The sequence below is a fragment of the Macrobrachium rosenbergii genome, chromosome 14 (assembly GCF_040412425.1).
Source record: "Macrobrachium rosenbergii isolate ZJJX-2024 chromosome 14, ASM4041242v1, whole genome shotgun sequence".
NCBI classification, from domain to species: domain Eukaryota; kingdom Metazoa; phylum Arthropoda; class Malacostraca; order Decapoda; family Palaemonidae; genus Macrobrachium; species Macrobrachium rosenbergii.
In genome coordinates this window covers 14,598,144-14,624,532 of record NC_089754.1, presented here as the reverse complement: position 1 = coordinate 14,624,532, position 26,389 = coordinate 14,598,144, and the positions used below count along the sequence as shown (strand labels likewise).

Genomic DNA, 26,389 nt, shown 5'->3' with positions numbered 1-26,389 from the left:
GAGATACCAAAGAAAATGTAGACTCCGATATACTGTATTTATTTTTCACCATATCATGAATAATGGTCTCACAAAAACATTGTTTTTATGGGAATGAAAATCATTACTTTTTATTTGGGAGTATTTATTCAGTGCGAGCTGGGATGACTGTTGAACTTGGTAACAAGATAGTAGATTGGAGGTCAAAGGGGGTGAGTGTGGGAATACTCTCACTCACCATCACTAGTCACTCAGCAGGAGTTAGATCAATCGTTGAACTAGGTAACAAGATAGTTAACAGTTGGAAAGGGGGGTGGTGAGTGGAGAAATACCTATTATTCACCATTTGTTACCATTCACTTATTCTTCAGTTACCAGATAGAGCAGACATACTTCACTTGCTGTCCACCGTGTTCAGTCATTACAATACCTAGATTAGTAGCCTGCTACCCTTGTCTACTTGCTTGCTTGATTGTATAATGTGTCATTTTCTGTTCTTGTTTTTTTCACAATGAAGATAAAACATGCTCGGAACTAGAATGCTTCTCTTTCTTCATCCCCCTTCTCATCCCTGGACTTTCTCCCACTGCTTAGGCAGAAGAAAAAGGGAAAGTCCAAGGCCTCAAGTAAAATGTCTGGGCGGGCTCCTTAGCCTTGCTCAATCATCATACCTCTAGCAGGGCTGGTGCTTCTGCACCTTCCCACTTTGACAGGATTGCTCCTGCCTCTTCCTCCTGAGAGTTCCTCCTGTGAACTCTCAGGTTTACACCTGGATGAGCCTGTGCTTGCTCAGTCCATTGATCGAGTGAGCATGGTTGCTTGAGACAGCACCTGTCCTCCTCCTTCCAGGAGTTGCGTTGAGATGGGCATTAGCAATCCATTCCAAAGCATATGCTGTGTCTGTGCACCTTGTCTTCTTCAGCAATGGTTAGGTTCCCCTTGCTCTTCTGGAGTGTGTAGAGGAGAACCTGCACCTCTTTCTTGTTCAGCATGTGTGCATTCTCTGGAATACATGCAGACTGAGTGCTTCCCCTCAAGGGAGAGATTTCCTTTGGTCCATGCGACCTCTCGACCACAGGTTGCTGTGAAGGCATGTTGGAGTGGTGGTGTGAATGCCTGTTCTCTTGCTACAGGCTGAGTGGCTATCAAGTCCGGGAATGAACCAGGGAGCAGAGGTGGTGTGACACCTCCTTGCCTGAAGAGGGTGCACTTCATACCCTAGGGAATCTGAAAGGGCTGAGTCCCCACCCCCCCTCCCACTGGAACCTGTGCAGGCAGAGCTAGATTAGCATTTTCAGGAGGCAAGCTTGTCTCCTTACCAGCCAACAGTCACATCTACATAGCTTTCCTTAGAGAATACAGTACTGTACTTCTGAAGCACAACCTTTGGTCAGGTAGCCTTGGTCACAGTTGGTTCATGGTGTTTTGCGTTGTGGCGGTGGATACATGTTAAAGTTTAAAGTTTTATATAAGTAACTTACCCAGTAATTACTTAGTTAAGATTTTCTACTTGAACGGCAGCTTAAATTTTGAAATTCGCGGTAGCGAATCTTTTGTTTTGTGTAGGTAACAAGACCCCGCCCACTTTTGGGGTAAGATAGAGGAACAACTAAACCAATAGATCAGTTTGTTTCTGCCGCTTGTATCGTCCACACACCATGTTGACTAAGCAGCTTGGTTTTGACAGTTGTTTCTTCCCATCCAGTGAAGTATTCTTTGTATGGTAGCCTTTCAGCTATGCTTTTTTTTTTTTCCTTATTTGACTTTGTTACTGATTTTGACTTTTAGCTAGTTAGTATGTCAGACACTAGCTCTTCTAGTTTCTGGTATTGCAGTAAAGGCTGTAATATCCGGTTAACAAAAAGAACTTATGACTCTCATACCCTGTGCACAAATTGCAGAGGGCAAGTTTGTACCATTGATTTGACATGTGATGAATGCAGCGATTGGGACAAACATAAATGGAAGACCTTGACTTCTCATTTAAATAAATTAGAGAGAGATTGCAAGAGGAAGGCAGCTGGTAAAGCCAGAGAGAAATTAGCAAGTCAGATGACTCCTAAATCTAATGATGTAGATATTCCTGCTGTATCTCCTCCTATTGTTCCTGTTTCCCTTGTATCAGTCCATACTCCTAGACCACCTACTCCTGCTCCGGGCTTTCACACTTCCGAGCCCGATAGCTTTGCCATGATGGAAAATAAATTTGATCAGAGAATCAAGATGGTGGTAGGTATAGTGGCCCAGTTAGGGACATCGATGTATGTCCTTATAGATAAGTTCGACAAGAAAAGTGAAAGTGAAGTGTTAGTGGAGGAGGTGGCTGTTTGTCCCACTGATTCTCCTAGGCATGGTCACTGCCATACTCCCCTGAACCAGGGAGGAGGCATACCGTTAGCCCAAGGGAGGTCAGTGGGGTCTGCCCACAAGCAGTCGCCCCCTCAGACCAGCCTTTTGCATCCCAGGTTGCGTTAAGAGACAGCCACTGGAAAGGCATCTCGGATGTGCATCAGCTCTCGTCTAGTTCGGGAGATTCTTTCCGTACAGAATGGCGTTTTCCTGACGATTCACGCCCCTTGAAGAAGCACTCTTCTTCCAAGGATCAAGCTCCTCGACTGGCCAGCAAAAGGTTGAGAGAGCCTCCTCTCAGGCATTAAGTGGGACAGCCCTGAGCGCTTCTCCTTTCCTGTACGCCAGGAACGAGTGTTTAGTCACTCCTCTTCGTTTAAGAAGCGTCTTTCTGACTCCAAGCGCCCTGCTTCTAGTGTACAACAAAGTTCTTTGTCTAAGTCCCCAGATTAAGCCAAGCTCCCTGTACTTGAAGAGCGTTTTTCATGTGATGAGCGCCCAGTAGCAGCTGAGCGCCATTATTACCTGAACGCCTGCCTTCAGTTAAACGCCTTGACACAGCTCAGCTTCCTGAAGCGTCCAAACTTCCTGAAGTGCCCGAGCTTCCAGAAGTACCTGAGCTTCCTGAAGTGCCAGAGTTCCTTGACGCATCTGCTTCCTCTAGAGCTCTGACACGTTGACGTGCATCTACTCCTCTGCCTGCTGCCAGTGCCTCGGGGGAACCAGCCAGTATTTTGATGTTGGCCTCTTAGCTACAAGTGCCAGCTTCATCCAGTTCGGCGACAAATTGTCAGTTGGCCTCAAGTCTGGATCCAGCTTTGGCTCCTCTTCCACTGTTAAGGCACCTCCATCGGATGCTCCCTTGTCTCCTGTTTCGTTTGAAGAAGAGGATTTTGATCAAGATTCTCCAGCGACTCCTTATGTATCCCTTCTGAGGTTTTTACTTTAGAACTTCCCAGGGTTCTTCTCTTCTGCGACTCCTTCGTTCCCTGCTTCATCTTTTATGATGAGCAGTCAGCCTTCTGACACTGCTGGACTTCCTAAGTTGGTTCTCTCGTCCTCATCCAAGAAGGCCCTTAGTGAAGTGGAGAGCTGGCTTTCCGAGAAGAGGGAGCAGGGGAAGGCTTGCTATAGTGTCCCTCCTCCTCGTCTTTCTAGGTCTCGCTACTTATCTTATGCTACTGGAGAAGCTCCTTCCCTGGGAGTGGCTGCCTCCTCCCAGGGGGACCTCTCTGGTCTCACTGACGCAGGCCGTAGATCCACTCTTGCATCAGTGAAGGTATTCTTTTCAGTGCAAGAGATGGACCACCTTCTGAAAAATCTTTTTAAGACTTTTTGAAGTCTTAAATTTTATGGACTGGTGCTTAGGTGCTCGCACCAAGAAAGTTCAGGATCCATTGCTTCCGCCTGATTATGCTTCAGAACTTCTGGGTTTTCTTTCCTGCACTGACAAAGCAGTCAGAAACAGTTTGCAGGAGGTTGCTTCACTATACACAATGGGCATGCTCAAGAATAGGGAACTTTGGGTTTCCTTTACATCTAAGGATGCGACATAATCTCAAAAATCAGCACTTTTATTTTCTCCACAGACAGCCATTAGTGACATTGTTTCCAGCCTGCATAGGAAGTCTACCCAGGATCTTACACAGTCAACAAAGCAAGAGAGAGATTGGACCGCAGTACCCACCAGGCCTGCTACTACTCTGCAGTTGAGGCCCTTTCATGGGGGCGGGCAGAGATCTCCATCCAGGTCCAGAGGATCAGTTAGGTTCACACCCCGAACCATCAAGAAGTCGTCAATTAAACCTTAAGCCCGCAAGTGAGAGCCCAGTCTTCCATGCCCCAGTGGGTGCAAGGCTCCTTCTCTTCTGGGAGAGGTGGAGTTTGAGAGGGGCAGACCAATGGGTAGTCAAAGTACTCAAGGAGGGTTATTCTATCCCTATCCCCTTCAGGGAGAGGACTCCCTTGACCAACATCTAGTCGCCCTGACAGCTTACTCCGAAGGATCGGAGAGGTATTCAGCCCTCTCAGAGATGGTTCCCTCTCTCATCAGCAAGAAGGCCATAGAACTAGTCAGGAACTCCAAGTCAAAGGGGTTTTACAATCAACTCTTCGTAGTGCCAAGTCTTCAGGGGGTGGAGACTTGTGGTCGACATGAGTGCTTTGAATGCCTTCATAGAGAAGACAAAATTCAGTATGGAAACAACACAGTCGGTTCTTGTATCCATCTGTCAGGGAGATTGGATGATCTCCCTAGACATGCAGGACACGTATTTTCATATCCCTATTTGCGAGGATTCAAGAAAGTACCTCAGGTTTGTCTTTGGAGCACTTTGTTTCAGCCTCTCGACTGCCCCTCGAGTTTTTACGAGGGTACTCACTCCCCTGGCGGGTTGGCTTCATCTAGCAGAGGTAAAGATCTCACTCTATTTTGATTACTGGCTACTTCGCTCTCCCACGAAGGAACGATGCATGGAGGACTTATAGAAAACGATTTGCATAACTCAAGATTTAGGACTTTTATTGAATCTCCAGAAATCGCAACTATCTCCCACTCAGAGAATTCTCTATTTTGAGATTCTGATAGACTCGGAGTTTTCGGGCTTCGCCATCGCTCTTTGTTCATGCACAGCAACTCAGTGGATTAGTCTTCTAGGCACACTGGCCTCATTGGAGCAGTTTGTAAGATTGGGTAGACTGCACATGAGGCCGCTACAATTTTACCTGAGAGCCTGCTGGGATCGGAAAGTACATCAAGATCTTATTTTATTTCCTATCACAGCAGAGATAAAGGAGGACCTGCATTGGTGGAAGTCCGAAGAAAGATTGATGGAGGGGAAGTCTCTTCTCCCAGTGAGCCCCAACCTAGACTTCTTTTCCAACGCGTCAGATCTGAGTTGGGGAGCGCTCTTTGATAACCGAGAAGTCTCGGGAAGTTGGTCCCCGAAGGAGAAGCAGCTTCACATCAACCTACAAGAGTTGAAGGCAGTTCACCTGGGACTCAGTCATTTTGCAACAGAAGTCTGCAACAAGATGATCACAGTGCATGCAGACAACACCACAGCCTTGGCCTATATAAAACATCAAGGGGAAACTCACTCGTTCTCCCTTTGCGAGATAGCAAGAGACCTGTTGTTCTGGGCAAACCAGAACCAAACCCAGTCAGTCACAAGATTTATCCAAAGCAAGTGCAATGTCCTGTTAGACGAACTGAGCCGCCGGAATCAAGTCCTTCCGACGGAATGGACGTTAGACACTCGGGTTTGCTCCAACCTTTGGAGTCCACTGTATTGGGACAACTGACCCTAGACTTATTTACAACATCTCGGAATCACCACCTACCTCTGTTATGCTCCCTTGTTCCAGACCCTCTCACATGGGCAACAGATGCAATGATCCAAGATTGGTCAAATTTGGACCTTTACGCTTTTCCGCCCTTCAGAATGATACGGGAAGTTCTCAAGAAGTTCCGCTCTCACAGCAATGTAAAGATGACTCTGGTGGCCCCCTTTTGGCCACAGAAGGAATGGTTCTCAGACCCTCTGGATATCCTCATAGACTTTTCAAGGCTCCTCCCTGCTATTCCAAGTCTTCTCAGACAACTGCACTGCAGGATATTCCACCAAGGCCTGTCCACTCTGGCCCTGACAGGCTTTCGACTGTCAGTAGACTTGTCTGAGCAAAAGGATTTTCGTGATCGCAGCGGAGGCCATTGCCAAATGTAGACATGACTCGTCCAACAAGTTCTACCAGGCAAAGTGGAAGTTTTTTAGGACCTGGGGCTGAAGAAACGGGATGTCATCTTCTCAGACGTGTATCCCGCAAATAGCGGATTTTCTTCTGTACTTGAGGTCTTCTCTAGACGTAAGGACATGGGTGATCCAGGCCTTAGGGTTGTGCATCCAAAACACAGGCAGCAAGTTTTTGTTCTTATTCTTGAGGGCCCTGGGGTCAGCAGCCTTGTAAATGAGGCCTGGTTTTAGCATGAAGCCAGCAGCATTGCCACACATGATGAAGGTAACCTTATTCTTCTGGGCATTAAACCAGGGGCTCTGGCTTCGTCCTTCACGAGATATGTCCGTGAAGACATTTTTTTCTAGAACCAGCCAGTCTTGTCCATGTTGAACACCTGTTCTGGATGCTAGCCCATGTCCCTGATGATTTTCTTGAAGGTCTGAGGATATTTCGTGGCTGCTTCCATGTCTGCCGATGCCATTTCCCCGTGCAGAGAAACAGACTTTAGGTGGAACCCCCCCTGGATATGGTGGAACCACCCCTTGCTGGCCAGAAAACATACAGGAGCTGGTGATGGTCCTGCTTCTTCCTCTTCTTCTTCAGCAGGATTGTCAAAGTCTAAGAAATCTGCTTCCTCAACAGTCGAAAACTTATGGTAGAGTTTTGGTGCCTTCTCACGGATGATGTTGCCAACGAGGGGATGTTGTTCTTACAGCAGTCCGACCCACAATGCCAAGGCCGACTCCATCCTCACGATACTCTTATTACGCACAGTGAAAACTGTCTTGGCACTACCTTAGAAGCTAACAGCCATGATCTTCCTTATATCCGCCTCTTTGTTCTTGATGTACCAGACAGTACTCTCAATAACTCCATAATGGCAGGCTATTGCAGCATAACTTTTCCCTTCCTTCAACATTTCCAGAAGCGTTACCTTCTTCTGGCGCACCATGACATTCTTCTTACTCTTAGGCTCTTTGCCAGGACCCTTAGAAGGAGCAGAGCATTTAGGAGGCATCTTAGGGCACAATTAAAAAAGATATGGCGCTAGACAAGCAGCATAAAACCAGATCGCTGTTAACCGAGCCCGCCGTTAACTGGGGACTGCCTGTAGTCTTTTTGGGGGTACAGCCAATCAGCAGCAGGGAAAATGAATGGCACTCCTGGATTGGCTTCTTTGCAAATGCCAGTCAGTAGCTTGTCAAGTATCATTGTGCCTAGGTATTTCAGCTTCCCAAGCTGCATTTTCTTTCCCCGCGAACTTTGTGGTTGGAGTTTGCGCGTCGTTTGGCAAACGTTCTTTAAGAAAAAAATATTTTTTTTGATATTTTGCTGTGTTTACATTAATATTAATATTTGACAATTAATTTTTTGTCATAAATGTATTTAGTCATGAAAATAAAAAGAAAATGATTAGCGAATATTTTAGATATGCTCTACGAAAAAATCTCATCCTAAAACACTTTCCAATACTGTACGTATCATTTCAAAGTAATCCTACAACATTACTGTACCTTTAAAAATAACTGTTTCTGTACTCTTACCAAGGCGAAAACTAATCAAGTTATCCCTATATTCAGGCACGCATATTTTCTTTCATACAGTATTCAAGCCTTACAGTTTTCTTTTAACGTATACAGTAGATAGGGGTAACATTTTCTCTCCCACGAGTTTTGTGATTGGAATTTGCACATCATTTGGCGAACATTTAAAAAAAAGTTATTGATATTTTCCTGTGTTTACATCAATATTGATATTTGAAAATTAGTAAATAATTTTTTTATCATAAAAAATGTACAGTATTTAGTCATGAAAATAAAATTAGAATAATTAGTGAATATTTTAGGTATGCTCTATTTATTAATTCATTTCTTTTGTAATTACAGTACTGTAGTGGTTTCACTTGCTGTATTTCCCTTTACTTCCTCTTACTACTTTGAAAGCTTGAATTTCAAGTCAATGGTCCCCAAGGCTTGTTCCATATGAATAGGTTTCATTCGCTGAATAATGATAATAACAAGAAGAAAAAATCTGCAAATAGGCGAATTTTCCACAAATTATTTGGCGTTATGTTCCACAGAAAAATTTGTGGATAGGTGAATCTGCCAATCCTGAACTACGAACAGTCAAGAGTCAACTATATTTCCTTACTCCTAATAAAAATGAACAAAAAGAACCCACAGATGTCCTAGATATAAAGCTACTTTCTTCCCTCTGAGGTCATTTCACCCAGTCCGAAGCAATGATGTACATATTTACAACACAACAGTCATTCACATTAACTACTGCAACAAATACCCAACCAAAAATTATCATCCTCACTAACCTGCCTATTCAGGCATTCATCATTTACTTTCTCATGAAGATTCTTTCTTACTAAAGGTTTGGGATCAGAAAATTTGTTCATGTAATCTATGTCCATTAAGTTTGGGCCATTGTTACACACACACACACACATACACACCTCTTTTCTTCTTGATAGGCACAGCGTATAGAAATATACTCGTATGGTCCACAGATCCACTTCTCATCACTGGTAAAGACACTCAATCAGTCACAACTATCTCAAATGGCTTACTCATTCTTAATTGATATGTTATTTTCTGACATGCCTCACGCAGCCACATCCAAAGAGATTTTCTCTAGGTACAACTTAAACCTGCTCTTTCATACATTCAGTCAATTTACACTTGCCTTGTATACCCATATCTACTGTGCAAAATTTTGCAAATCCCAGTTGCTCCAAACATTGAAAACAGGTACATACATAAAATCATTCTTTCGCTATAGCACAAAATAAAATCTTGACACAAAAACCTAGCAAGTCTTTGGAATCTCTTGACAATATGTACAGGCAGTCCCCGGTTATCGGCGGGTTTCCGTTTCTGAGGGTGTGATGATAACCGAAAATTGGTGTTTTTTCACGGGATATCGCCGCCTCTGTTAGCTATGTATCGGCGCCAATAACCCAATTATCAGCGATTTTTGGTGCTGAAAGTTGCCGATTTTCATCGCTAGACAAGCCCCATAAAACCGGATCGCTGTTAACAGAGCCCGCCGTTAACCGGGGACTGCCTGTACTCCATTTAATTATAGGTAGTCTCAGTTGCACTTGGAAAAAGTTTGCATTTGCTCAGTATCCTCTAATATCATCTGTCCATACTCTCTTATGCCTACATTCATCATTCCAACAAAATTAAGTGTAAAGATACCCTCCTTTGGCATCTTTGAAATTAATCGTCCACCTCTCAAATAACTTATCTCCCACATTGAATGACACATTATTCATTCTAAGGAAAGCTGTGCCAGTCAGAAAACATTAGGACATCTGCTCCTCATTCAACATGGCAACTCAAGCATAGCATCTTCCATTTCACTTTTAGCAAATGTAATCTCTTCCCATGCCACAATTTATCCTTCTATTCCATAAATGGCTGTACTCAAACTTGCACTTAAACTTGGGAGTCCACGTATACTTTTCAGTCTTACGAATAACACTTGTGCTTACAAAAGAAGTTGCACACCTGTATCGATCAATCTACAGCATTCACTCCCACTTACATTTACAAAGTACAGTCATACCATGACCTTTCCCATGCATACCAAGTTTCACCTCTTTTTCACTGTCTTCTGTCTCTTCTTCACAGTGATATGCATCTACTTCTTCCATCTTGTCTTCCAAGATCTCCTTCTCATACTTCTGGTCATAAACCTTTTTCTCAATAAACCAGTTACAATGTATCCAACTCGTGCATGACAGAAGTAACACACATTGACTTCTTACCTTTTCGGTGTGATACACCACAGGTTTTTCCATTCCGTAATGCATATATACGTTTATACCAAACAGACACTCACTACAAACACTTCTTGTATAGGAAGTACACTGGATCACACATAGCTGCTAACTCTGCATATACATCCTTGTTTTTATTCAAACCAATCAGTTCAGGTTTTCACATTATTAATCCATAACTTTTCTTTGCAACTCATACTTTCTGGGATCGTTATATCTAACCCATCTTTTGCTAACCCCACCAAATGCTCTTGAATTTAGAATCACCACTACCTCTTCTTTCTCTTAAACAGTCAAACCTTTTTGGCAGATATTTTTTATGCATCCTCTCGCTTACCCATTCTTGTTCACAGGTAGCCTAGACGTTGTATCAGTGACAGATATTCAACAATATAATCAGATTCAGTCAAATTCTCAAGTGTACTAGACACCGATTATCTAAGTTCTTCACTGACTGCAAACATACTGGGGGTTGGTGATTTGTTTTTACGCAACACTTAACATCGTACAAAAATGGATGTAATGCCTTGAGACAATCTCAATTGTAGCCAACTCTCTTGGAGTTTTCAAGTACTTAAATTCAGCCTTATTGAATGCCATACAAACATACGCTCTCATGTGCCCCACCCCATTCACAACCTGATCTTGCATCAAACATCCTCACATCAAAAACTCACTTGCATCCAGATACACTTCAGGCATTTTCGAATTTTTACTGTAGACAGGGTATACCAGTTCTACATCCCTCACAACTATTACTTTGTCTTTCATATGCCTTTTCCATACTTTCATCTCATTTCAGCATGGTCCTTTTCCTTTGCCCTGCCCATTCAGTGAGTAGCCTAGTAATCCTGCATAAGTTGTTGTCCAAAAACTGTCACCACTGAAACCCACTGTCCTAGGCTTCAGGAAATACCTTGCTTTGGCAATAAATGTTTTTGACTACTGCAAACTAGACTCATTCACTGTGTGTCTTAAAAAAATTTACTTCCTGCTTAAATCATTCACACTTGTTAGGCTTGACTTTCACTCCAACTTGTTCTAATTTCTTTAATACTGCCTCCACCATTCTCATATGCTCCTCAGTCATCTCACTCATGATCAAAAACAATCACCCTCTCTTCAGAAATATTCAGCATAACATGTATAGCTTGGGAATGCTGTAGGTGCATTAGCTAGGCCAAGATTTAAATTCATAAACAGATAATGTTTCCTGCTTGTGGAAAATGCTGTTAAAGTATTAGGTTCTTTAGTGGTAGTAGACATTTGTTTATACCCCCATACCAGATCCAACTTGCTAAACATTTCATGCCATTCACACTAGGACTACATATTTCCAAATACCCATCCCTCAGTCCTCATACAAGTACTTCCGCTTTATCCTTGGGGAGACGGTGTTACACTTCAGGGCACTCTTGTTTCGGGCTCTCATCCGCTCCCCAGGTATTCACGCGAGTGTTCACCCTCGTGTCAACTTGGGCCCATTCGCACAGGTACATCTTTTGAGGTATCTCAACAATTGGCTAGTCCTGGAGAGCTTTCGTTCGCAGATACAACAGGGCAGGGACTGACTCCTTGAGTTCAGTTGCAGCCTGGGAGTTGTAATAAACTTTGAGAAGTCCAATCCCATATCCAAGCAGAAGATAATGTACTTGGGCATGCTGATAGTACGGCAGCAGTGAGAGTCTTTCCCTCAGACTCGCATATCAGCAAGAGAGGGAGGTAGCGCTGTAGGGGCTTTTTCTTTTAGTACACAATTGGTGCAGTATGATGGGAACAGATTTGGAGGTTATTAAATGAAACTATTTTCCGTAACCTAATTTATTACCTTAATATTACAGTGGTCTGAGACCTTCAACTAGAACTTATCCTAATTTTATTTACATTTGTCACAGTTTATCAATTATCATCGTTCAGTAATTAACCTAACATTTCCTACTTACCACTAAAAATTATCAAAACAATCTTCTTATACCTAACTTAGCCTAACTTAATACTACCATTATAGTGAAAATATTTACAAAATATTTGCGATTGGCTAGTCCTAGCGAGCTCCTGTTCACAGATACATCAGGACAGGGATCAACTCCTCGAGTTTTGTCGCAGCCTGGGAGTTGTAATAAACTTTGAGAAGTCCAATCTCATACCCAAGCAGAAGATAATGTACCTGGGCATGCTGATAGGTATGGCAGCAGTGAGAGTCTTTTCCCTCAGACTTGTGTATCAGCAAATGAGGGAGGGAGCATGATTGTTCCTGTCTTGGCAAACAAACAGCTTGGCAGTGGCAAGTCGTTCTCGGTCACCTGTCGTCCTTGGAGAAGCAGGTCCCTCAGGGGCAGCTTCACCTTCATTCCCTTCAGTGGAGAATGAAAGAGTTCTGGTCTCTGGCAAGGGACTCCCTGTACCTATCCCATTCCTCTCTCGAAGGAAGTGAGACAGGACTTAGCATGGTGGTTGGATGACATGAACCACATAAAAGGAATGTCACCAACCACACACACACACACACACACACACACACTGAGATGCTCTCGTTCTCAGATGCATCAAGAGAGGGATGGAGGCACACCTGGAAGAATTGCTGGTTTCCGGTGTGTGGGGTCAGAATGACAAGTACCTCCAAATCAGTATCCTAGAACTCAAGGCAGGCTTCCTGGCTCTCCAAGAGTTTCAGGATCAAGTGATGGGGCACTCCTTGCTGCTGATGAGCAATAATACCACAGTAGTGGCATACGTCAACAAGGCGGGGGGAGACTGGTATCCCTTCAGCTTCACAAGTTGATGGTACAGGTGCACAAGTGGGCAGTAGCACACTCAGAGTTGTCAGCCAGATACATTCCAGGGAAGAGGGGCGTAGTGGCAGACAAACTCAGTCGCCAGGGTCAAGTGATAGGAACAGAGTGATCCCTACACCCAGTCTTCGTAGAAAGATTGTTCAACCTTAGGGGACGACCAATGATAGATGTTTTTGTAACCCTGCACAACAGAAAGTTGCCGGTGTTTTGCTCGGTCATCCTGGACCCATGGACAGCAGCAAAGGACGCCTTTCTGCACCCTTGGGACAATCTCAAAGCATTCGCTTTTCCTCCGTTCTATCTGATTCGTCTGGTGATCAACAGGTTAATGATCACCCCGAATCTCAGGATGACCCTGGTGGCTCCCAAGTGGACACATGCGAATGGTACAATCCAAGCTTGCTATCCGAGGCACCGAGAGAGATTCCTCCCTGACAACCTCCTTCTGCACGTGAGGTTCAAGTCCAGGTTTCATAAGACTGATTTCCTTTCTTGTCGAATGTTTGGATACCTCTGCAGGCCCTCTGCAGCTGATGAAATGGGTTGTCTTCTGTGGTTGGTGTTATAGACAGGGTATCTCTCTGGTGGCTCCCAAGTGGACACATGCCGAAAATCTTGCCCTCCCAGGGAACTTATGCCCCCTGAGTGGGATGTGACTTGCTTTCTTTGGAGCCTGACTTGTGCACCCTACGAGGCCTTACGAGAGCCGTCAGACAGGGATTTGACCCTCAAGATTGTCTTCTTGCTTGCCCTGGTATCAGCAGAGAGTAGGAAAACTGCATGGTCTTTCTTTTGACATTAAGCACTCGAGGGGATGGGGATCTGTCACTCTTGAATTTGACCCAGAATTTGTAGCAAAGACTCAGAATCCATCATCCCTGACGCCAGATTTGAGTCCTTGATCCCCTCCTTAGAGGCCTTTGTTGGCAGTGAACCAGACGAGATGCTAATGTGTCCAGTTAGAGTCCTGCGGTACTACCTTAAGAGGACTCAACAGCTCAGGCCTGGGTGTCAACAACTCTTTGTTGGTACTGGCTCGACCAAGAAAGAGGTGTCCAAGAACACCATTTCTTTCTGGCTTCGTGAGATAACCAAACATGCGTACTCTACATCTGACGAAGAGAGTGACTGTACGTTCCAGGCCAGAGCTCACGAGGTCAGAGGTACTGGGCTGTCCTTGCATTCAGGAAGAACCTGTCGGTTCATCAGGTACTGAAAGCAGGAGTATGGTTGCAACAGATCACATTCACTTTCTTCTACCTCCAGGATATTGCCCATAGGTCCTCGGACACTTTTCCCTTGGGTCCTGTGGTGGCTGCTCAACAAGTTGTGTAGCTCATCCAGTTCCCCTGCGAGACAGGTAGCATTTCGCCTTAGATGTGCAGTTACAAAAGAATATCTCTTTTATACCCCTCCTCTTCCCCTAGGCAGAGTATCGGTTGGTGAACTAGCATGTGCTGGAACAGGCTTGACACGGGTGAGTTTCATTTCCAAGCATCCTTTCTGTTATCTAATGTACTGTAGTACTGTGGATTTATGGGAGCAGGTCCTACATTCTCTCTAGCAAGGGGAGAGAGGTGCTGACAATAAAACAAAACCGTTATTATCTTGACTTGTCCCATGGAAGTTTCCCACGCTTCGCCGACTGTCTGTTGCCACTTGCGTGACACCTGCATCGCACCTGGCTCATGGACCGCAGTTTCCCACGCCTCGCTCCTTAGCAAGAAATCAAGCCAGCAGGATAGCAACACTTCCGTGACATACCTGGTTTTCATATATTCAGAAGACACAAAGTCTAAAATCAAATGCATTTGCACTACTGTACTGGTCAGTTAGTTATTATGTAAATTTTCTGGTCACTGATTGGTCAGCAATTCTTATAAATACCACTGTCGTTTGTTAATAAAGCATCACTTTAAGATCATTTGATCTTAAACATCCTGCTAAAGTGGTGACACTTCCACACCAACACCCAGCAAAGATGTCCGATGAATTCACATCCCCCTCCCCTTCCGCCTCTCCTTCTGACACAATCGCCAAGGTCAAGCTTCCGACTTTCACGCCATCTAGTGCCTACACTTGGTTCTGTCGGGCCAAAGTCACGCTTCGAATCATTGTCCAAGGCAGATTACTCATTGCCGCCCTGCCAGACCACCTTCTTCCCCAGCTGATAGAGTGGCTGGACGCTAAGGGTACCGATGTCGTGGGGTACAAAGATCTGAAGAAGATCCTACTGGACAGGTTCATGCCATCCCCAGCCGTTCATGTACAACAGATCTTTGACACGGCACAGCAACCCTTGGGTGATCAACGCCCATCTGTCGCCCTTCTTGAGATGAGAGCCCTTGCAAGTCTTCCTCCTGCAGCAGACGGTTTTCCCAGATCCATTGACATCCTCAAGGCACTCTGGCTGCAGCGCCTGCCAACGTCAGTAAGGGCAGCACTGACTGACATCGAAGACACACCCGACGATGCCCTTGCCACCCTAGCAAACAATCTGACGGATGCCCAAGCTGCTTCAAACCGCCACCACGCCCACGCCTTTGCCACCCTTCAAGGAACATCAAACCCTTCAGTGACAGATGATCTTTTAATACCACAGAGGTCGCCATGGCTGTCAAACCCTCGCAAACATCCAAGACAAACCCTCGCTACCCATTCCGCCTTCAGAAACCCAAGGGCGCCGACCACACACAGCAGCAATCGCCACCATTTCAGCTTTGTTGATACTACAGAACATTCGGCCTTACCTCCAAGAACTGCCCCTAAGGTGCCCATGGCCAAAAAACACATTAAATGGCTACCACCACTCACGGTAGCCATAGCAGGTACGTATCCCTCAACCAGGAGCCATGCTAATGTACACAAATCTAACCATAATCTTTATATATCCAATCCTACATGCTCTATCAGCACCGCTGTCTTTTTATCCTTGATTTCATCACAGGTACTCAATTTTTGGTCGACGCAGGGATTTGCCGTTCCCTTCTGCCTGTATCCAGTCAACCAACCAAATGTTCACAGCCATCCGACGTCTGACTCACAGCTGCCAACGGCTCAGTACCTTTCCTCGGGGTGGACTTCTTGGCTGACCACCAACTGCTCGTGGACGTTGCCAACAGGCACCTCATCAATGCCACCAATCTGTCCACGATGTCCATTGCTGCAGTCCCTGCAGAACTCACCCTCTATGTCACCAGTTCCAAAGACGATTTTGCAAACCTGCTGGCCACATACCCAGATGTTATCAAACCTGAACTACGACAATCCATCAAATCCTGGCCAAGCTCAGTATTTTCCACCACATTAAAAACTCGGGCCCTCCCATGCAACCTCGTTTCTGGCGCCTGCCACCCGAAAAACTTGCTGCTGCAAAGAAAACCTCAGAGATGGAGAAGATGGGTTTGTGTCAAAAGGCATCCAGTCCTTGGGCATCTCCCCTCCACGGAGTAACAGAAAAGGATGGCACCCTACACCCATGCAGGGACTACAGAAGGCTGAATGTGATCACCGAGGCTGACCACCACTCCCTCCTTAACATCACAGATGTGACCCATTTTCCTACACGGCACAAAAATCTTCTCAAAGCTTACTTCCAGGTCCCCATGAATCCCAAAGACATTCCGAAGACCACCATCACAATACCCTTCGACACCTTCACCTTCAATTACTCTGCTTTGGCCTCCGCATTGCAGGGCCTACTTCTCAGCGATTGGTGGATGGCATCCTGGGAGACCTTCCCTTCTGCATCTGTTATGTCAATGATATTTTAATTTTCTCTGCATCAAAGGAAGAGCACCTGCACATCGTCCTCCAATGCCTGCAAGAAAACGGCCTCATCATCCGATACAACAAATGCTCCTTCACCACCAAGAGGGTAGAATTCTTAGGGCACCTCATAACACCTGAGGGCATCCATCCCTTGCCAGAGAAGGTCGCCGCTGTCAGGAAGTTCCTCACCCCTACCACCGTCAAAGGTCTACAAGAATTCCTCGGAATGGTGAATTATTATCATTGCTTTTTGTCCAACATCACCTTGACCTTGGCCCCATTCTGCGAAGTCCTCAAGGGCAAGCCCAAGTCCCTCACCTGGGGATCCCCGTAGGAAGCTGCTTACATCTCAACCAAAAACACCCTCGCCAAGGCCACCGCCTTCTGTTTCCCTGCACCAGGTCATCCTCTACTGCTGTCCACAGATGCCAGTAATGTAGCCATAGGAGCTGTGTTGGAGCAGATCATCCATGGTCTTCCTCAACCCCTCACCTTTTTTAGCAGGTTCCTCATTGGATGGGTCGATATCGTACTCGGCTAGCACTCTCTGAGGCCCGTGTTCGATTCTCCGGCCGGCCAATGAAGAATTGGAGGAATTTATTTCTGGTGATGGAAATTCATTTCTTGGTATAATGTGGTTCAGAATCCACAATAAGTAGTAGGTCCCGTTGCTAGGTAACCAATTGGTTCTCAGCCACGTAAAATAAGTCTAATCCTTCGGGCCAGCCCTAGGAGAGCTGTTAATCAGCTCAGTGGTCTGGTTAGACTAAGGTATCCTTAACTTTTTTTTAGCAGGAAACTCAACAAGATAGAGACAAACTACTCTATTTTTGACTGCAAACTCCTGGCGGCATACCTCACTGTCACACACTTATGACATTTTTTGGAGGCCACGCCTTTCACCCTTCAAACTGACCATCTGCCGATAGTACGTCTTATAAACCAACAGTCCGATGCCTGGTCACCCCGTCAGCACCACCACTTGTAAGCCATCTCCAAATTCAACTGCACCCTTCACCACGTTCCTGGGAAACACAGCCCCGTTGATGACACCCTCACCAGAATCTCCATCGATGCAGTACACCTCAGCCTTGATTACAAGCAGCTGGCAGCTAAACAACAGCAGGACCCAGAGCTCAACGCCTGCAAGACCTCCTTAACGTCTCGGCAATGGCACGACATCCCTCTCAACGACAACAGCCCAACCTCCATCCTCTGTGATATCAGCACCAGCCACCCATGCCCATGGATCTCACAGGCACACAGACGTCATATCTTCGACATCGTCTACGGTCTGGCACACCCTTCAGGATGATCCACAGCCACCCTCCTAAAGAAGTGCTTCATCTGGCATGGCCTATTAAAAGATGCAAAGTCATGGGCCCATGAATGTTCCTCCTGCCAGCTCTCCAAAATCCAGCATCACACAAATTCAGGTGTGGACTCCTTTCATCAACCGCTACGCCATTTTGCCCATGTCCACATCGACATTGTAGACCCCTCCCACTCCAAAGGACATCAGTACCTACTCACAGTGGTCGACTGCTCAACAAGATGGCCCAAAGCCGTCCCTAAGACGGAGGCATCAGCAGCAGCATGTGCCAGTGCTTTCCTCTCATCGTGGGTGTCCAGATTTGGCGTACCCAATCACATCACCTCCGACAGAGGCACTACCTTCACGTCACAGCTTTGGACGTCCCTAAACCGCCTCCTCGGCACCCAGTCGCATCACACAACCGCCTACCATCCCGAATCCAATGGCATGGTCGAGAAGTTCCACTGCATCTTGAAAGCAGCCCTGATGTCTCGCTGCAACTCCTCAGCCTGGTACTCACAGCCTCCATGGGTCCTCTTCAGCCTTTGGACTACACCCAAAGAGGGCCTTGACCTGTCAGCAGCCGAGATGGTGTATGGTGATCCACTCGTGATGTCTGGTGAATTCTTCTCCAACAGTAACACCTCACCCAACATCACCAGACTCGGACCATTGTCGAAAAATTAGCCCTTAACTGCCCATCCTATAAGCCAACCAACAAGACCTTTATCCCCAGGGATCTGCATACTGCAACACGTGTTCATCAGAACCGATGCCATTCAACCACTTTTAACCCAGCCCTACACGGAGCCCCTACCAGGTCATCAACTGCAGGCAGAAAGCCTTCCTTATCGAAATCCATGGCACGAAAGATTGGGTGGCCATCGACCACCTGAAACCAGCGCATTTGCCCGACGACATTACTCTTCCAGTCCAGTTTTCAAGGGTGGGACACACACTGCAACACCCTGGTCAACTTGTGGGGGAGGGGGCAGGATTGTGCCACAGAAGTTTCCCATGCTTCGCCAACAATCTGTCGCCACCTGCATGACACCTGCATCACACCTGGCTTGTGAACCGCAACTTCCCATGCCTCACTCCTTAGCAACAAATCAAGCCAGCAGGATAGCAACACTTCTGTGACACACCTGGTTTTCATATATTCAGAAGAGACAAAGTCTGAAATCAAATGCACATCTGCTATTGGTCTGTTAGTTAATATGTAAATTTCCTGGCCGTTGATTGGTCAGCAATTCATACAAATAGCAGTCATTTGTTAATAAAGCATCACTTTAAGATCATTTTGTCTTAATCATCCTCTAAAAGCTTTATTGTCTCCAACATTAAAGGTTCATCCAGACCTTTTTCGAATCAGTGATGCTTCTCAAACCCATTACAGGTAGTACCCTGGTTACCAGCAGGGGTTCTGTTCTGAGAGCATGACAAGTGAAAATCGCAGATAACCGAAAATCAGCGATTTTCAGTTATCGCCGCCTCTGTTAGGTATGTATTGGTGCCAATAAACGGAAATCGGCTCATATCAGCACCGAAAATTGCTGATTTTCATTGCTAGACAAGCCCGAAAAACTGGATCACCGATAACCGGGGACTGCCTGTAATTTGAAAGGCCCATAAGTCTGGCAGTTGAACACTCATGTGTTCAACAGGTCAGAGGAATGGGACTCCTTCCTTTGCTCTACACAAGCAGGAAGAGACGCCCAGGTGAGGCGAACCACCAGTTGGTTCAGAAGCTTACTCAGAAACCTCCCATCAAAAAGTAAGTCTTCCACATGTAAAGACCGAGGTTTGTATTCGTGTAGGAACAAATGACAAATTTTAAAGTAATTTTTATTTTTCCAAACATACAAATCTGAGGCCTTTACATATGCTGCCCACCTCAAGCTGCTTCTCATTCCATTACCTGGGCCAGAAGGTAAGTGAATGAATTGCCAGATGGAAGGGTGGGACTCCCCAACCTACCTCCAGTTAACTACCTAACAACCTTGTTAAGAATTGAATGGCTGGTTTCCAGCTGCGCTGAAGTTATTTCCATATGTAAAAACCTTAGGTTTGTATGTTAGGAAAACTACAAATTACTTTAAAATTTGTCATTTTGAAATGGACCTGCTTTCGTAGACAGGAATGTAAGTGTCTCTTCACTGGCACAGGCAAGTTCAGGGGTGGTGTCCATGATCACCCTCCATTCTGGCTTTGTGTGGTGATCAAGAGGAAGATGTCAAGTCTTCCTACTCAGTGCAAGAGTGCATGAAGTCAGGGGCATGGGACCCTCCAAAGCTGTATGGAATAACTTTTTGGTATTTCAGGTAATGAGGTCAGGTGTCGCCCATAAGTCCTTGAGTACCATATCCTTGGGATCTGTGGCAGACACTCATCAATTTGTGTAGGTATCAAGCTTCACCTTCTTCCCTTCTTCCTTTATGGGAGCTGTGTCAAGGTTGGAATACCTGCTGGAGCAAGACAGGATGCAAATAACTGTACTTCAAGTATCCAGTCTTAGTTTAATCTCTTCCTAAGATGCATCTCCCTCTGCCTTCCCTTGTAACAAGGGTGTGGTTGAGGGATAGCTTATTCTGAACCCATTACTGTACTTTGGTATTAGCCTGACTGAGTAGGGGGTTACATATGTCATGACATCCCTTTCTTGCAAGTGCAACTGGGAGCATGGCACCTCAGGTAAATTCAGCTCCAGTCAGTTAGCTGAGACAACCTCCAACTTGGAGACTTTCTCTCCTATATAAAAGGTGATGGTTTGTATTTCCTTAGCAACAAATATCAAGGTAGTTTTTAAAGTAATATATAATTTTCCTAGGTATACAAACCAGCCCTTTATAGCATAAACCTACCACAACCATCCTGCTTTATCCTTGCTGCCTAAGAAAAAGTGAGTGGTGACTCGGGGCAAGTAAAGGGTATTCCCCACTCACCCCCATAACCACCTGTTAATGACCTTGTTATAAAGTTCAACTACTGCTCTTGCTGAGGGACACTCCTATAAAAAGGCACAGTTTTTATGCATATGGAAAATAAAAATTACTTAAAACAATTTATACTATATTGTATTTCTCATAGTCTGCTTTTTTTTCTGAAAAGTAATACAGGTACTACTTATAAAGAAAATGAGGAAATCTGTGTATCCATACATTGAAGTGTGATCATACATACTGGGATATTATTATCCTATGTTATTTTAATTGTCCTGTTTTCTGACTTTTAGTTTGAAGAGTTTTAACTTGGTTGTAGTCTTGCTTGCCATTTAGTTCATGGTTGAATATTTGCTTGCCATTTAAGTTCATGGTTGAATATTTGTTTTTTCTTCAGGTTCAGTGGAGGAAGCTGGTGTTGAGAGGGAGAGCGTTATGTCTGTCCCTGAAGGTAACTTGACACTATCCTCTCCGAGTACTGCTAGTTCAAATGGTAAGTAGCGCTATATAGTATTCTGCATTTAATGATGAATTTGGAAAAGGTATGTGTGACTCTCTCTAGTAGAATGTTTGATACAGTAGTTTTTTATGTTTACCTGTCCAAGGTTGACATATTGCCATCTGTAATGTTATGGCATCAAGAGAATTGAGACAACGTGAAGAAGAAAATGCATTATAAATTTAAATTAAATTGGTAATAAATAAACAGGTACAAATGATATGGATAATATTTTATCAAATTCATTTCAAGTATTAATGCAAATAGCACAAGAAGATGCTACTACAGAAGTAGCAGCGGAAGGTTGTGATGGACCAGAAATTAAAGATAAAAAAAGAGGCTGTTGGAAAAAACACCATCCAAAACGAAGAAACCAACTACAGTATTAATAGAGAAACTTCAGTTAAACCAAAGACAAAGGATATGAAGAAAGAACAAAAGAAAAACAAGCTAAGAATATACCTTTATCTCTTAAAATAATAGTAAAATGCATGGAAGCAGATATCCAAAACATCAAAGAAGTTGAAGAGAACCATACCGTAGATAACCATGATTATGTCAAGGGAGAAGAGATTACTCCATCTCTAATAATTGGTACAAGAACAATTGAAACAAGAAGTACAAGATAACGCATGTAGATTAACAATTTTCGTTGAATTGTTCAATAATAACAAAAACATAACGAAAGATGGTTTAACAAATATTACAGTATAAGAAATTTTATGGAATATGAAAAAAAGAAACAACTGATTTGAGCACCCACGAGAAAGGTTGCTTGTGCATTGCATACTTAATATATTACAAAGAAAAACAAATAAATTTTGGGAGTAAATTATTAGAAAAAATCCAGATTGATAATACAAAAAAAGACAGTAAAACTCGACCGTTATAACACAATATTTTCAATAGCTATATTATACAATGGGATGTAAATGGTCTGCAGACCAGATTACACCTAGAAGTACAATGATTACTTTACTAAAAGAATATGAACCAGTGATATTATGTTTACAACATGTCAACAAATCTGTCAACAATGGGTAAATACACCTTAGCATCTACATCATGAGAGGAAGAAGGAAATTTAGGTTAAAGTTAAGTATATCTTAGTTTAACCAGACCACTGAGCTGGTTAACAGCTCTCCTAGGGCTGGCCCAAGGATTAGACTTATTTTTACGTGGCTAAGAACCTACTGGTTACCTAGCAACGGACCTACAACTTATTGTGGAATCCGAACCACATTATGACGAGAAATGAATTTCTATCACCAGAAATAAATTCCTCTAATTCCTCTTTGGCGGCTCGGAGAGTCGAACGCTGAAAGTCAAAAGCTCTACCACTCCTCCAAAGAGGGACTAGGAAATTTAGGTACAGCCATATATGTACATAACACAGTAGTTCATGACAAAGTACTTGTAAACATTACTGACTTGCAAATATCAGGTATTAAACTCCGAATAAAAAACAATAATCATGTAATTTATAATGTGTACAACCAACCTAATAAAAATTACAACAGTGATAAACTTAAAAGAATTGCTTAACAATGCCAAGGAACCTACATTAATAGTAGGTGATTTTAATGCTCACAACCCAATTTGGGACTGTAATTGTACAAACTCAAATAGAGCAGGAAGTAAAATAGAAGAATTCATGGATTCAAATGACATGTGCTGTATAAATGATAACGAAATCAGCACGTTTTTCAAAAACACACGAAACATTTTCCTCAGTAGACTTTACTGTGTACAGCAAGCATAGTAGACAGATTAGATTGGAATACAGTTGATGACTTGCATACCAGTGATCATCTTCCTATATTAATTTCATCATTACAAAATAGTCCCGCTAGCACATCCCTCAATATAACATTTATAAAGCAGATTAGGAACAGTATGAATTCCACACTAGGAATATCCCACCATTTGAATATATACAAGATCATAATGAAACAAATAGATTTCTTGTTGATTTCATTAAAAATGCTGCTGATAAAGCAATACCAAAATCAATATCTCATCCAGCAAAACACAGTCCCATGGTGGTCTGAAAAACTAACAGAATTAATAAAAATAAAACACCAAATTGGTACATGATTAGGTAATTTGAATAGAAAGTTCAGTAAAATAAATAAAGCATTACCGATATTAGAAGAAAAGTTACAAAAACTGACTATATTATTAGAAATTGATACATTAAAACCTCTATATAACAAAATATCTGCAAAATATAAAAAAGAAGTAATTCAAGGAAGAATCATTTCATGGACGAAATATGTATCAGATCTCTCTAATAGTACTCCCACGCAAAAAAATATGGGAAAAAATCAGGAAAATAAATGGTACCTGTGTTATAGCAATTAGACATGCCATATTAAAAGATGGGAAAAGAATACTTGATCCAAAAGAAATGAGTAATGTAGTAGGAGAAAACTTGGCAAATGCAAGTAATGGTAATAATTGAGATGAACACTTCTGCACAAATAAAAATAATATAGAGTTGATAACAATAAATTTTGAAACAATAAAAGATATATATTATAATAGAAAATTTGATATGGCAAAGTCATACTTATTACAGTTTTATAATCACTTATGGCTTCAAAATTTATTTCCCGATGAATGGTGTAAAGCTATAATTATTCCTATCTCCAAATTTAGAAAGGATCCCAGTAATGTAAACAATTACAGACCAATTTATTTAGCAAGTTGTTTATGCAAATTACTAGAGAAAACGGTAAATGCTCAACTAACTTGGCACATTTGAGAAAATAAAATTTTGACTCCCACTCAATTCAGGTCACAATGTAGCAGATCTACATTGGATTCTCTGTCTAACTTAGAAGACCATAAATGAAGAGGATTTGAACGAAAACAAATTACTATAGCCATCTTTTTTGACAATCAAAAGGCATATGATACTACATGGAGGTATGCACTATCAAAAACGTTACATAAAAACAGCATCCGTTGACATATACCCAGGTTTATCCAAAACTTTCTGACAAATCGCACTTTTCAAGTGAGAATTGATGATGTATTGTCAAGTACATTTCCACTTGAAAATGGTGTTCCACAAGAAGAGTCCTTAGTGGCACACTGTTTACTTTAGTAATAAATGATATCAGTAAAAATCTACCTATTTTAATTAAAAGTAACTTGTATATGGATGATTTTGCCATATATTATTCAGCATCTTGAATAAAACATGCAGAATGAATCATTAATAAAAGCATAATAAAAGTAGGTGAATGGGCCTCATCTGTAGGCTTTAAGTTTTCCGCAGATAAAACTCAAGCAATCATGTTTTATAAAATAAAAAGTGGAAAAGTGATGAAGAAATAGATTTAAAAATCAGAAACCATAGTACTGTATACCAGTTAGCCAAACAGCAAAATTTTGGGGATTAATATTTTATATTCACTTGGACTGGAAAGCCCACATAACATACATGAAATCAAAATGTAAAGGGGCATTAAATCTAATTGAAAAACATTGAACACTACTTGGAAAGCTGATAGACATACCCTTATTGTACTGTATAAAGCAACAGAGCTTCTATCATCAGACTCAACGCTGAAAACGTTAGACCCAGTTCTTAATGAAGGCCTTAGAATATGTTCAGGAGCCTTTAGATCATCACCAACGTTATCTTTACAAGTTGAATGTGGTGAACTTACCTCTTTCTCTCCATAGAGAGCTAGTAACAATGAAGAGTGCTCTGGGAATTCAGACAAGTAATTCTCCAACCAAAAAATTATTTGAATTAAGAGATGTATTTATAAATAATCATCCACCTCCTTTCCCAATTAGAGCTAGAAGATTGAGTCACTGAATATAAATATACAATTATTTTTATTAGTAAAATTACCTCCTCCTTGGACAATGAATAAAATGAGAATTTGTACACACTTAAAAAAATATTTATCAAAAGGTTATTCATATGCCCCAGAACACCATAGACAGCATACAGTAAAACATATAACCTGAAAAGGTCCACATTACGCAATGTACACCGACGGACCCAAGTCACAATACGGAGTGGGATATGCTGCAGTATCCCAAGACAAAATGTAATATCTCTACCAGATATGCCTTGGTATTACAGCTGAGTTATTTGCAATAGCATCAGCCTTGTAAATAATTAAAGATGCCTCATTTAATAATTTTGTGATTTATAGCAACTCCAGAAGAGCTATAGAAGCCATTCAAAGCTATAATCCAAAAAATAATATTGTAAAACAAATTAAGTTTTCACTTGATAAATGGTATAATAAAGGCAAAAAATATTGAAATACTGTATGTTGGATCCCTGCCCATGTGGGGATTAAAGGAAATGAAGAGGCTGATAAAGCAGCTAAAGAAGTGGTCCACATGACAAGAGCAAATGTAAACATCCCTATTAGTGACTATATAAGATATATAAAAGCAGTCATTGCAAGTAAATGTCAAAATGTGTGGAATGAAGAACCTGAAAAAGATAAATTAAAATATAAAATCCAGTGTTGGAAAATGGAGTTCATCATATCAGAAAGAGAGGTACACACAAGTACAGTGATTCTGACACGTCTTCGAATAGGCCATACTCATTTGACACATGGACACTTAATGAACAGTCCACATGGCCCTCCTCCCAAATGCCCAGAGTGTAAATTGTTGATAACAGTCAAGCATGTATTGTGTGAATGTCCAAAATATAACCTGCAGTAATTATCAAATTTTGGAAGTACAGTAAATCCCCCGTATTTGCATTCTCATGATTCGCGGACTCACGCATTCGCGGGTATCTCGGTGGAACATATCTAGCCATTATTCGCGGAAAATTCGCCCATTCGCAGTATTTTTCACTAAGAAATATTTACTAATCACTGTATTTTCATATAATTTTCATGAATAAATGCACTTTTTGTGATAAAACTATTAAAATATTCAGGTATATGCATTTATACAGGGTTTTTCTGTGTTTAAACTATCAAAATGGGCATTTCTAAGTGTTTTTAGAGGGGTTTTAAGTATTCGCGGATTTTAGCTATTTGTCGGGGGGCGGGGTGTGGGATGCATCCCCCGCGAATACGGGGGGTTCACTGTAGGTCAATGAGGGAAATTTTGTCAGATTTTTCTAAATTTTCAGTAATACCAATTTCAATGTTCATGAGGAGCTGTGATTTAATTGATAAAATATAAAAATGAGTAAATGATAAAAATACA

The 26,389-nt window shown here is 42.7% G+C and overlaps 1 protein-coding gene across 6 annotated transcripts in view; it reads left to right on the top strand.

The window, feature by feature from the left end:
* LOC136845728 (TGF-beta receptor type-1-like) overlaps nt 1-26,389 on the top strand; it is a 359,665-nt gene that overhangs the window by 22,484 nt on the left and 310,792 nt on the right. For all 6 annotated transcript variants that reach the window (XM_067115936.1, XM_067115935.1, XM_067115938.1 and 3 more), the window contains exon 2: nt 21,080-21,175. In XM_067115936.1, coding sequence (XP_066972037.1) covers nt 21,080-21,175 — 96 coding nt within the window. The remainder of the gene's footprint in view (nt 1-21,079; nt 21,176-26,389) is intronic.